Source organism: Anticarsia gemmatalis, chromosome 8 (genome assembly GCF_050436995.1).
Source record: "Anticarsia gemmatalis isolate Benzon Research Colony breed Stoneville strain chromosome 8, ilAntGemm2 primary, whole genome shotgun sequence".
Lineage (NCBI taxonomy): Eukaryota > Metazoa > Arthropoda > Insecta > Lepidoptera > Erebidae > Anticarsia > Anticarsia gemmatalis.
The window spans coordinates 377,723-391,313 of NC_134752.1; the positions used below are offsets into that span (position 1 = coordinate 377,723).

Sequence of the window (13,591 nt, forward strand, 5' to 3'; positions counted from 1 at the left end):
AGAAGGCAAATCATCCAATGTGTTGCATAGCACCGATGTATTTTCGTAACTTTTTTATGTATTACAAATAATAACTTGTTCTAAAAGTAAAGGAAAACATCAGGATGTATGTTTGCACGCCAAACGTTCTTTAAAGCCACCAATACTTGACATCGTAATGGACTCAAAGCTTACCTTTCCTCATTTCGCTAGAAGAGACTTGGCCAGCAGTGGGACAGTTATTTATGCATCTATTATTGTCTGCAGCTTCAAGAGCAGTGCACATCGACCTGCCTGTTCAGCGCGGAGTACCACGCGGGTGCTCTGGCGCTCCGTGACGGGGCCGGCGCTTACCTCGCCCCCATCGGCTCCAAGGCCGTGCTGAAGACCCGCTCCACCGCCGTCACTCGCGACGAGCTGTTCTCCCTCGAGGACAGTCTGCCGCAAGCTGCCTTTGTTGCTGCTCTCAATGAGAAATACGTGTCAGTTAAACAAGGTAAGTGATCACTGATCTTATTCTGAAATGTTTAGCACAGATTGTGTGGTGGTATATGCAGCTGCTGATAAAGAGGTGTTAGGTTCGAATCCTGTGTCGGGCAAAAGTGTTGTTGGTCATTTTTATTCGTTTTTTATTTTCAATGGTACCCGGTGTATGGAAATAGGTTCATCATTTTACATGGAACCAACATTGCAAATTGTGAAACGTTGGTGTATTTCATACACCTCTTCCTACACTTTCTTACGATCATACAAGCTTGCAAATTCTCCTGTCTATATGAGGATATATAAATAATTTATCTACGTATAATATATCTATTCGCTGATAATATCTCCATAAAACGAATCAAGACACTTCCTTTTGTTATCCATTAAAGCAATTACAAAGAGCATTAAACAGTTCCTGAACGTAAAGCCATTTCCTCGTCCTCTCCGCTCACCACTCAGTGTACACGAGAGTATAAGAGTGTAGATACAGTCAGCTGCAAAAGTCACAGAATTTACAATATACCTGTACACAATAAAATGCCATAACTCATAGACGCGGCTAAGAAACAAAATAACCTTTACACCGGAAAAGGCACTGTACACTAGTATTCCAAAATTCTATTCGTTTTCCAAAAGTCGCTGAACACATGTAATTCAAATGTCGCTGTACACAAATATTACAAATGTTGCTGAAGTCAATAAACATATCGTTAACGTTTTCATTGTGAGGCCGCACACTAGCTTCTTTTAGTATCGGCGATATTGCATTGCGTTTTATGAGTGACGATATCAATAAACATTTTGTTGTGTACACGTATTTTGTGATCAGTAGCGCGATTCTGTACAGCCGGTACTGTCGAGTATCGAAATATTGACATTTAGAATGTACTGCCAAAATATTTCCTACGACACCCGTCAGAGGCGTTGATCAGATTTTCATACGAAATTTCTCGATGACAGGTCGGTTGTCGGTAGTCGATAGTAGTAGAGAATCGAGCTACTGTTCAGCGACTTTTGGAACTGACTGTACATCAGTGTATGAACAGTGTATGACAGTGTATGATCACAGTGAAAGTTCCCCGCACAACGGAACAATTATAAGTTGTTTCCGACACTCGTTAATGCGGCTCTTTACGCGGAATCGTCGCACCGCCCCGACGGTAACACTCGGTTAACTGATTTAATCGCCAACTCCCTGCGGATAGACTGCTTAATATGATAGTAATATTAAGTACCTACCTTTTATCTTTTACCTTCCTCCCAGGGGGGTAAGTTCTGTCACATATCAAAATTTAATCTAAATTGATTTGGTTGTTTACGTTTCAAAGGTAAGAATGAGACATAAAATTACTTTTAATTATAATTTTACCAATTAGCTTCTCCCCCCAGAGTTTGGCTGCGTGAATTGATTTTTGTTTTTAGGGTTATGAACTATCTGTGTATCAAATTTCATTAAAATTGGTTTAAATTTATTTCGAGAAAGACTAACAAACATCTATCCTCCGAAACATCGCATTTATAATATTAGTAGACTAGCTTGCTGCTATATATATGGCCGATCAAACTTATTTTTGAAAAATTTAATTTGGCTTAGCAGATCGAAAACTGATCAGATTTTCATACACTTACTGTCACTTCAACTAGAATTTTGCAACAAAGTATTCGCCAATATCATTTTTTTCATCACGCACGGTGTCATTTTGGGTAATTTTCAGCTCATACAGTTTTAGTTAAAAATAAATAAATTGATGTGAAAGAGGAATACTTCCTTGAAACTGGCTCTCTGGCACACAAAGTTAAACAACGCGATCTATATCTAAGTGCGATCTCAAGTCAATAGCTGATCTCAGCACTACGTGTCTCAATTGTGAAGCAGTGAGGTGTTCTAAGAAATGTCATTGTTGTGTCAGATTGTTGACCTGTATTGTCTCGTGTTTGCATACGATAGTATCTACTGGCATTGCGACACAATTCGTACGAGAAATGAGAATACAGTGATAAAGTCAATTGCCGGTTAACAAGTGATTTTAGAAGATTTAATACACTGTCTTATGTCCGACTTCTGAGGTATATTTGGCGATAGTTTATCTATTTAAACTGTCATGCTTTTATGAGTTTAAACGCTATTCAATAGATAAACTACCGAAAAATGTAGCTTAGAAACCGGGGGTTAGTCGTCAAAGTTTTAGGCCCACGTGTTAGGGGCACGACTATTGCTATAGGTCACGGGGGCACGTCTCCAAACTCCGGGTTTCTCTTGAAAAATATTCTAAAATAAATAAGAAAAGTTTCCTTGAAAATTGAAGCCAGTACCACCATTCACCATTCCTATAGACTTTAAACAGTAAATAAATAACATGTATTTATAAAACTTGCAGTACAAATTTCTTAAAAGTTTCAAACATGGTTGTAAATGAAGACTATGCAACACTCTCCACTATGCTTATGCAAAGTCATGCGTGCTTGTTCCTTGCACGTGGTCAAGTGGCAGTGCGGCCATGCAGCGTTTGTTTTTAAAAAGATAGCTAACAGATTTATCTACAGCATCTATAAATATTATAAAACAGTTAGACAAATCTCTGTTAGAGTCTCTATGTATATCGTATAATCTAACCAATATTACAAATGCGAAAGTTTAAATGTTTGGATGGATGATTGTTACTAAATGTCAAAACTACTGAATGTATTTTAATGAAGTTTGATACATTGATAGTTTATAATCTAGATTTACAGATAGAATACTTTTTACCACGGAAAAATATGTCACGCGGACGAAGTGGTAGGCTGAAGCTAGTTGAATACTACACACTAGAAATCAAACTTTTATTCTTCTACCGAAACAGATGTAAAGTCCTCACAGTACACAGTTTACCTTTTTCCTTTTTAGCATTTAGTTTTTCAAAGCGCAATCGAGTGAATCGGTGTCACAAGTGCAACTTTTATTTGCACTTATTTTAAACAAACCATTTAAAACAGTTTACTGACATTTGACTCGAACACCTCAAAATAACTTGATACCTAAGGCCTCGTCCCCATCATACACGGCGCGGTACCGTCACCGTGCAACGTCACGACGCCGCCGCCGTGACACGGCACGGCGCCGCAACGCAGCACGGTGCCGCGAACGGTGCGCCGCTTGCCTCGATTCAGTTGATATTTCTTCGTTGGCGATAGCGCATGTGTGTAGAACAAAATGGTGGAAAATATCGATCTTGACTTCTTTATTTCGTTAGTGGAGGCACGACCAGTGCTTTGGGATAAAACAATTGAAAATTATAAAGACAAACATCTAAAAACAGAAGCGTGGAAAGATGTTTGCCGTAACATTTTCGAATCATTTGATGACAAGGACAATAAAGAAAAAACAAAACTGGGTGAGTACTATCTATTTATTTATCTTTAATGTTTTCATGGAAATGTTTTAATATAATATCAGTATAACACTAAGAGGTTTAAGAAAATCAATGGTCAATATTATTACAATTTAGAATCAAGCGTTAGGTAGACGCGGAACAAAGAGAACCATCTCGTGTAATGCCCGTGCTTACTTGTCTCTGTCGCACACATTGATATTGTTATGGAGACGCCTCGCGAACGCAAGAACATTCGTGAACAAACACGCGCCGACGACTGACGATCTTTTGTTCCGTGACTGGTCTCGAGCTATATTTTGCTTAATTGCCAACTGAGCGCGCCGACATCGCTATTAAAGTATTTAGAAAATTCGTTTCTTATATTAACTGGATTTGCTATAGAGACGTCATCTATAGTTTGTTGCAAGTGTAAGTCAATAAGGGAGTCATCAATATACAGTTCGTCGTACATTTTACTTCCATCCCGAGATACAACAAAATTGTGCAATACACAGCATGCTTTGATAATGTCTATTGCAAAATCATATTTTACGTTTAAAGGCCTGTGAAATATGCGCCATTTATTGGCAAGTATGCCAAAAGCACACTCGACATTTCGTCTGGCCCGACTCAAACGATAATTAAAAACTCTTTGATCTATATTCAAATGTTTCCCTGAGTATGGACGCATTAGATTGCTCATTAATGGTAGGCCTTCATCTGCAATAAAGACATAAGGCACTGGTTTCTGAAGGCCTGGTAAGGGTTTTGGAGCTGGTATGGGGAGTCGATGTTGCAATAATAATTCGTATAGTTTTGTGTTCTGGAAAATTGTCGAATCGCATTCTTTACCATATGCTCCTATATCGACATATACAAATCTGTATTTAGAATCAACTAGTGCCAGCAATACGATAGAATTATAGCCTTTATAGTTGTAAAATAGAGATCCACTGTGGGCGGGACTACAAATGCGAATGTGCTTCCCGTCTAAGGCCCCCATGCAATTTGGGAAATTGGTTTTTTTATCAAAGTCTTCCGCTATTTGTTCTATTAGGTCTTCAGTTATTACCGTCATACATTCAGATAAAAGAATGTCCCATATAGCACGACATACTTCTCTCACTATTCTGCTGATTGTACTTTTTCCTCGATAATCTGTAAATTCCATATCTCTAAATGAATTCCCAGTTGCTAGAAACCTGAAAGAAAAAAAATATATACATTTTTCTTAGAGCAGGGATACCATAAACTGTTAAGGCGCTGGTAGACGCGAAACTAGCGCCACCAATTGATTAAAATCGATTATTTAATTGGTGTGATTGTGTGAAATTATTATTATTATATTATTACTTATTGTCACGAAATGCTAGCAGGCAAAGTACGTTTTCTCAAGAACTTATTGGAGGATATTTGATGATATATTCAGAGTAGTGAGTTAGTTTAGCTACACGGAACTGAATTATGGCTGTGAATATATATATGAATACACTTCGATAAGTTCTTGAGAAAACGTGCTAAAAATAATAATTATTAACGCCCTATTTTTTTTTTCAATTGGTGGCCGCTAGTTCAGCGATTCCTGGCCTTAAGACAGCTTTTCTTAAGTTGAGCTACTTTGACAGCTTGTGGAACGAGGTCTGTCAGTAGAAATATTATTGAAATCTTAAACTTATGTTATTGGGCCCTCGCTGCCCAAACCTATGATAAATATATTATGTAGTCATGAATAATTATTCGAATATTTTTATGTTCCAGGAAATGATGTAGTTAAAAAATGGACTAACATAAGAGACAACTACCAAAAATACTTGAAAAAGCAAAAGCTCGCAAACAAATCTGGAGCTGGTGCAAAAAATTATATTATAAAAATTAAAGAATACCATTTGTTCAAACAGCTTATGTTTTTGAAAAGAAACGCACCTAATCTAACTGACAGTAGTATAATAGAAGAGTCTGAAGATCCAGAGGCAAGTGAAAATATAAGGTCTCGTTACAAAGCTCATACTTTGCGTAAAAGAAAATACTATGAAGATGATTTTGAGAATGAAATTCTCCAAAGTTTGAAAAATGCAGAAAACAGACACGTTTCATTTTTTAAATCAATTTTACCATTTCTTGAAAAACTAGACGACCACCAAACAGCATTTCAAAGTGGCTACGAAAGACCACAACAAACTACAGCGACTTATCAAACAACTCGCAATCCCTCTGCAAGCATCCATGGCCAGACCTCGCCAAATTCAACCATAGAAGACATATCACATAATTTAAGCGATGTCTTATCAAACACACAGGAGTCCGAATACGATTTTTCATAAATTATCTAACATTGTGCAATTTAATTTAGTAAAGTTTGTCTTTGTTAGTAAGTTAGTAAAGTTTGAATTTATATACCGAAATAAAAGAATTATAAAGCTTTTGTAACACAATCTAATAATTTAAACAATCACTACATAGTATAAAACAAAGTCGCCCATTTTGTCTGTAGTCCCTTCGTATGCATAAAACTTTAAAACTGCGCAACGGATTTTGATGCGGTTTTCACTAATAGAAAGAGTATTTTCTCCGACGGGTTTTTATATATAATTGAAATACATTGAAACTATATTAGCTGAGTTATAGCGATTTATGTCCAAGAAGTCAGAAAAAAAATCTAATTGAAGATTGCATTTGTGCGTGCGCCGCTTATACCGTTAGATACAAGTAAGAACAATGTATAGCAAAAACATTGGTCTTTATTAGTTCTACCAAAAAGTCCGAGATGACATATATCCAGCTTTTTTATTTAAGTCACAAAAACTACTTTTCTGTATTAAAAAAACATTTAATTCGTTGGGTGATGTTTAACTGGTGATATAACCAATAATACATGTATCCTTATCAAAATAAGTAGTTCATCATCACGAGCATTTAATTTAGATTATTTTTGCAGTTTACAGTGTGTTATTTAGACATATACTTAGTTTAGGAGATATCACGATATTAGTATTGCGGCACGGTACGGGCCGGCCGCGGCGGCGGGGGCAGCGTCCCTATAAATAGCGCGTCGGCGGCAGCGGCTCCCCATTAGCACTTTGAAGCCTTTGAATTTCTGACCTATAGGAGCAGAGTAACAGTAAAAAATGTTACAAAAACAGGGTTTTTTATCCTCTCTCATGAGATGCAAGCGAAGCTGCGCGGGTCAGCTAGTATTATATAAATAAAAAAACAGTTTGATTTATGAAAAGTATGTTTTATTTCTTACCTGATGGTTAAAACAAGCATTTCCATAGGATCAACAGGTTTTCTGAACACAAATCGTTTTTGTAAACGAGGTGCTATGTTGGTAAGCACTTCTTCAAAAGTTGGTATGGTCATTCTAAAATAGTCAAAAAATTTCTCGTTCCCACTTAATTTTAGCGCTGCATATTTCCTTTTGAAATGACCACCGTCTGGGTTCATTGTAGAAATATACGGATTTACCCAAAATTTCCTCTGTTTCTGTTTCTTTTTCATTCGTCTTAGCAACAACAAGAGAATAATTCTTTCGCGATCCATATCCAAACAAGGACGTTCGAGCGCATCAACAGCAAAATGTCTACTGAATAGGGGCGCACCGTTCGCGGCACCGTGCTGCGTTGCGGCGCCGTGCCGTGTCACGGCGGCGGCGTCGTGACGTTGCACGGTGACGGTACCGCGCCGTGTATGATGGGGACGAGGCCTAAATAGATATCGGCACTAAAAAAACTAGCCAAGTGCGAGTTGGATTCGCGCACGGGGAGTTCCGTACCATTTTCACTAAATATCTGCATAAAAATCACGCTTCCTGAATGACTGTCCCTCTTATTTACTTTTTGATTCAGTTTTTCCAGCGTATTTCTCGTTATAGCAAGAATATAATTTATAACAATTACAACTAGCTTCTAGTTATCATAATTTATTAGATACAGCCTGGTGATAGACAAACATATAGACAGGAGTAGTAGAGTATTAGTAATAGAGTCCTGTTATAGACAGGAGTAATATAAGATTTCCATATTTACCATATATTTACGGAACCCTAAAACCGTTGTCAAAAAACCAAACAACGGCTATCAAATAACGGCTTTATATATTTAAAACGAAATTATTCACGTACAGAGTCGTGACTCTTCAGTTATTTTCCTAAAGTGCTAGTAACTTAGTATTGATAAAAACGTTCAATTACTTTAATTTAAATCGTGATCGCTTTGACAAGATTCGGTATTCAGGTCGAAATGTCGCTGAAAAGTTCAGTGAAAGTATCCTTTAACTGTGTGAAAGAATTTTAATTCCATTTTAATCGAATTTTGAACCAATAAATATCAGTAACTTTCTATACTAGGATTTTATTTAAATCAGAATGGTTTATGTATACGACGACGAAAAATATGTTCAAGTTAAATAATTATTTATTTATTTATTTAAAAAGCATGGACGACTTACAGCTACATTAACTTATCAATGAAAGTGACATAGATACAGCTAGCCAATTACAAGTCGACACGTTTAGAATTAGAGTATACATTTTATTCTATTATGCATACGTCTCTATGCGTACAACCATTGCGAAGCTTGTAAGATTATAAAAATACATCCTTGACTTCTGCAAATGCGTGTTTAAAATGAAGATCACTAACTAAAATTGTGTATATATTCGCGCATACCAACATAATCCACCCTGAAACTCTAACGAATGCAAGACAAAGGCCTTATCGGCACCAGAAGATGATAAATACCTGTTATCTCACTTTAAAGAAGATTCAATAATAATAAGACATTATTGCAATATACGTAATTGTGCAATCTTATTGCTCAATATTATTTTCAGTATAAGAGCGGCCTTAATCGTGTAACAATACTTACCATAAAATAAATCGTCCACTCAAATGATTCAAACATAAATCTTTAAACCAGGAAACAGCCGCAATAATACAACAAAAACTTATAATATCACATAAATTTACAATATAATTCGCAATATAGATGGAGAACTCATTTCCGCGAGTACCGTTATACCTGCGAGTGGTATTTCTCATCTTCGGGGATCCGCGCGTGTCGGCATTTCCCATGAAGCAAGCACTATATAGTGTATAGTGCTTAGTACTTAGTGCTTAGGTATAAGAGTAGTGCACCCACGATCTAGACCTCACGCCTGGTACATAAGTACAGTCACGACCTGCTAAAACAGTTTACGAGGGAATTTTGTTTGATCGGCTGAATAAAAATCTACTTAAAAAAAACATTAATGTGAATTTGTAATTTGATAATTTTTGTGTCTACTGTCGAAACTTATGATTATTTTGTCACCTTGTTAACAACACAAAACACATTGGCTAAGTGTTATTAGCACCGCGAAGTAAAATATATGTAGATAAAGTTATGCATTTGTATGGATATCTCCAAAACTACTTATCCGATCTTGATATTTTTTTATAGAGCTACATGAAAAACACCAGCACCTTTTTAAATAAAATGAATGGTCAAAATCGGTCCATCCAATAAAATGTTATAAGATAACAATAAATAAACAAATTTATCTCTTGTAGAAAGTTCTGTACCTCTGCATCATACAGTTATGATGATACAACATTGTGACTGCGGTATGTTTCATATTTCAAGCTTTATATCGATTTGCAAAGAAAACATCGCAACTACAGGTTTATCATTATTTACATGATGCATCACTATAGCTTGATTCACTATGGATTTAACTCGAGGGATCCTACCAATATTATTAATGCGAAAATATGTGTGACGTATGTATGTTCGTACTCTTTCACGTCATAAAAATTACTGAACGGATTTTAATGGATATGTTACTGTAAAAGCCCGAACTGTGGTAAATCCTAAGATTTTCCGGTAAAACCTAAGATTTACCAACTCTCAATGGTAAAAGTCCGAACAAGCCGGAGTTTAAAACTATGTTACGGTCTTACGGTACCTATATAAAAAACTCCTTCTTCATAACTATGTTACGGTGTATACTTCTACCGTAACATAGTTATGAAGAAGGAGTTTTGGGCAAAGCGACATGGGTAGGTTAGGTTAGAAGGCTGAGGTGGGAGCGAGCGAAGCGAAGCTCCCACCTTAGCCCGATTTTTAAGAAAAGTAATGTGGTTTCCATTATCCATGTTCATATTCCACTAATTAAATAAAAATAACGAAACTTTTAAAAATAAGCATAATTATTTTAAGACAATATTATTCTCTTTTATAATTTAAGCGCTATATTTTATAAAGTTCGTTGTTCTTTCAAAGCCGCTAGTGATGTGACAGGTCTCTAATTATAACGCGTTACTAATTGCAGCACATTCGCGCATATACCGCATTTTAATTGTAAATCAACACCCGGGTGCAAAGACCGTATAAAATCATATTTATATTCTGACAATATGATTTAGTACATAAAACTGTTAGCTTGTGTACATAAGACAGATATATAGCAGAAGCGTTATTCCGAAGTAATTGGGTACCGCGATAATTTAAGTAATCGAATCACGTTTTATTTTAAAAGATCAAACAAATTGAATAGCTTTTTATATAAAAACTAGTGTATTTAAATTTGACATACAGATTAAGATTTGAATTCTAAAACACCATACGTAATAAAATAAATTTGGTAAACTTCAGCCAAAGACGGACAACTGAGTTTTCATAAACTAAAGTCAAGTTTCGGATAATAATAATTAGGATATCTAATAATAGATTATTGGATCTACTATGCTAAAAATATCCTGCATAAAACAAAACCGTCCCAATTTCTCTTCTCAACATATCTAAGATATGCTATCAATTTAAAGACACGCGAATGTCCGTATATACACGCTGCATGCTTCCGTATCTCTTACAGAACAAGATCAGGAGCGCACTGTACGAAACTAAGCCAATTAAGAGGTATTCACCAACGTCAAATTGTCAACGGAATTAGTGTGCGCGCGCAGCTATTCCGAGCAAAAAACGTGAGCAATGCTTTCTAGCGTTTCTACTCCACGGATGCTTGCTTTCTGTCTCGTGCGATCTCGCGCGCCGACATCATCAAACTTAGTTTTAATTAAATTTATGCTTCAGGTAGCCGAGTAACGGTCATGATAGTCTTAATAACGCGTTTTAGCACGTTAATAACAGTTTAAGCAGTCGTTTATAACTATGTCGATTTTTCTCGACGAACTTATGTCTCATAGACTGATATTAATTTTAAATTTAGTTTAACTACTTAAATCATGTAAGAGGTGCTCGTGGCTTAGTCAGCTACAGCCGCGCGGATCCATCTCTGAAGTTAAGCTGCTCTTGTCGAGGTTGTTCTGGGCATGGGTGACCATCTTATACATATCGAGTTCCTCCGTGTTTTGGAAGGCGCGTTAAATTGTGGGTCCCGGCTGTGACTTTCAAACATCTTTGATTGTTATTGACAGTAGCCAAAAGCTTGAAAGGCTGGCAACCAATATTACCGAAAAGTATCGTGTTATAACCCAGGCAACTGGGTTGTGGAGGTCCGATAGGCAGTCGCTCTGTGTAAAATACTGGTATTCAGTTACATCCGGTGAGACTGGAAACCGACTCCAACATAGTTGGAAGAGAGGCTAGACCGATATAATTATGATAATATAATTACATATCAATTCATGTAAGTCTTAAAGAACACAGACAATTTAATGAGCCGATCAAATTTCATTAACCTCTGATCAGTCAGTGCAACTGGTTATGAATAACGATAACGTTATAATAATTGCCCGCTGTTATGTTACGAAACCGGCAGTCGTTGGAGAAAATTATAAATAATAGCTACAATTTGTCTGTTACAATCAATTATTTGAGATGGAGATGTCTCTTACGTCATTTCCGTAACGAGCGCAATCATCTTGTCTCGGAAGTTATTTAGCTACTAGTGTTATTGATAACAGCTTTTTATAGCTGTTATTTAGCTCGTTATTTAGTAACTATTTAATATTTTATGTAAATTAATAATACGATTGGTCAAATGCAGAAAGATCATTGAATTTTGGATTTTGAAGAGATGCTAAACAGTATGTCTGTCGCTACGATGCACGTCAATCAAAGTTACAAAGACATATGAAATTCAGGAGTTGTAAGATTAAAGTAGAAAGTTCTTTAGAACTGATGTTTGGCTCTACGTAGTAGACTTAGAGCCTTACCTCTCCCTCAATCCAAGAGGCGACTTCAGGCGACCCCTGAATTGTTGCAAAAAGGCATTGGTTTAAAATTATAACAGATTTTTCTGTACAAATCGCAAGTATTAACGTAGAAAGAATATTTTCTTTCGAGTACGACGCTAAAGCTATTGGTAGTAAATATTTCAGAAGAAATAATAATTTTCCCGTCTATGAAACTCTATTTAGCGGATATTCGTCTGTGAACAGCTTCTAAGCCGGTCTCAAAATACCAATGTTCATCGAAGTATGACACAGGTGTGATGATTTGTGGACAGCACCGGCGCACGCGGCCGCGCGGAAACCACACATAAAATGTGTAATTAACTGTCTGTTCGCTTCGTGTGTGTCTGTTATATGCTCCGACACCTTGCTGTCTTGACAATTCTGTAATACATACATATAAATACTTTAAAATCAAGCCTTTTTCCGCAACAAAGAAAGAGATAAAATAACACCATTTGCAAATTCTCATGACGTTAGTCCCATGCGATAGGGTGTGAGCTTATTGCTATTTACTGCACACATTACCGGATCAAATGTTCGATAGTTCCAATATAAATTAAAAAATCTATGATCACTTTGACCGCACACGAAATCAAAACCGACACTCTGAAATCTGCAGGCATACCGCTACCGTTGTCTAAAGGGCTTGAGCTGGATGGTTGTTAGTTACTCAATCACGTCAACACTACTAAACGAATTTTAAAAGATTCTCAGAATGTTTTATAACTTAGATTAGCACATAATATACAATACCAAGCGAACTTTTCACGCAGACGAAGTCGGAAGCAAAAGCAAGCCCTACAAAATGTTTCAAATACCTGTAGTTGATGTTTCTAGGATATTCTGCAACAAATACTCATAGACATAGTGTTGGAATGCAAGATGATTGTAATAGTAAAGTGAGGCATTCTCGCGGCGGTGGTGGTGTGGCGCGATCATCAATACTTCCGTTACTCGGCTGCATCTCTTCGTAGCGGTACTGAGCGCACGCGCCGGTCGACGCCCCACACACTACAGGGCCATCAACTTTATAAGACTTTAAGATAGAAATAATATTAAATATAGTATCTCTAACTAACTAATAGGTCGGGAGGTAGTGGGTTCGATTCTCACATGGAATAATTGTTTTTGCGATCCACAAATAATTGTTTCGGGTCTGGTGGTGCTTTGAGTCTGTTTGTAAAAGTCCCCGCGATACAAGAGCAATTCCTAGTGCGGAAGTTGTCTTTTTTAAAAAGTAAAAAAAGCAAAGTTTGACCATTCAGTCATGTTGAAGGTGTAGGCAGAGGTGTATGAAATGCACGTTTCGCCATTGTCCATGTCACAAACTAGGTACGATATTAAACTCCGCGCTTACAAAAATTATCTAAATCCGGGCTAATGAGTATTCAGAAAATGGCAAAAACCGAATAGCACATAGCCCGACCCAGGAATCAAACCGAAGACCTCGTGATCAACGATCGCATGCACCGCCCAGACCGCATATGCAGTCAAAATCAAACATAGAAAGGTCTTTTCATACATATAAAGTTTTTAAAAGTCTTAGAAAGACGTTTGGTAGCCCTAGGTACGTTCGCGCACGATTGCGCGCCGTCC

The 13,591-nt window shown here is 36.9% G+C and overlaps 1 protein-coding gene and 1 long non-coding RNA gene across 2 annotated transcripts in view; both read left to right on the forward strand.

Moving 5' to 3' along the window:
• sn (fascin domain-containing protein singed) overlaps window positions 1-13,591 on the forward strand; it is a 57,403-nt gene that overhangs the window by 39,726 nt on the left and 4,086 nt on the right. Inside the window, exon 6 of the mRNA XM_076116963.1 lies at window positions 247-475. Within this exon, the coding sequence (XP_075973078.1) occupies window positions 247-475 (229 nt within the window). The remainder of the gene's footprint in view (window positions 1-246; window positions 476-13,591) is intronic.
• Window positions 484-6,250, forward strand: LOC142974559 (uncharacterized). The gene is made up of 2 exons (XR_012959573.1): window positions 484-3,839; window positions 5,577-6,250. It is a non-coding gene; the product is annotated as an uncharacterized LOC142974559 (long non-coding RNA).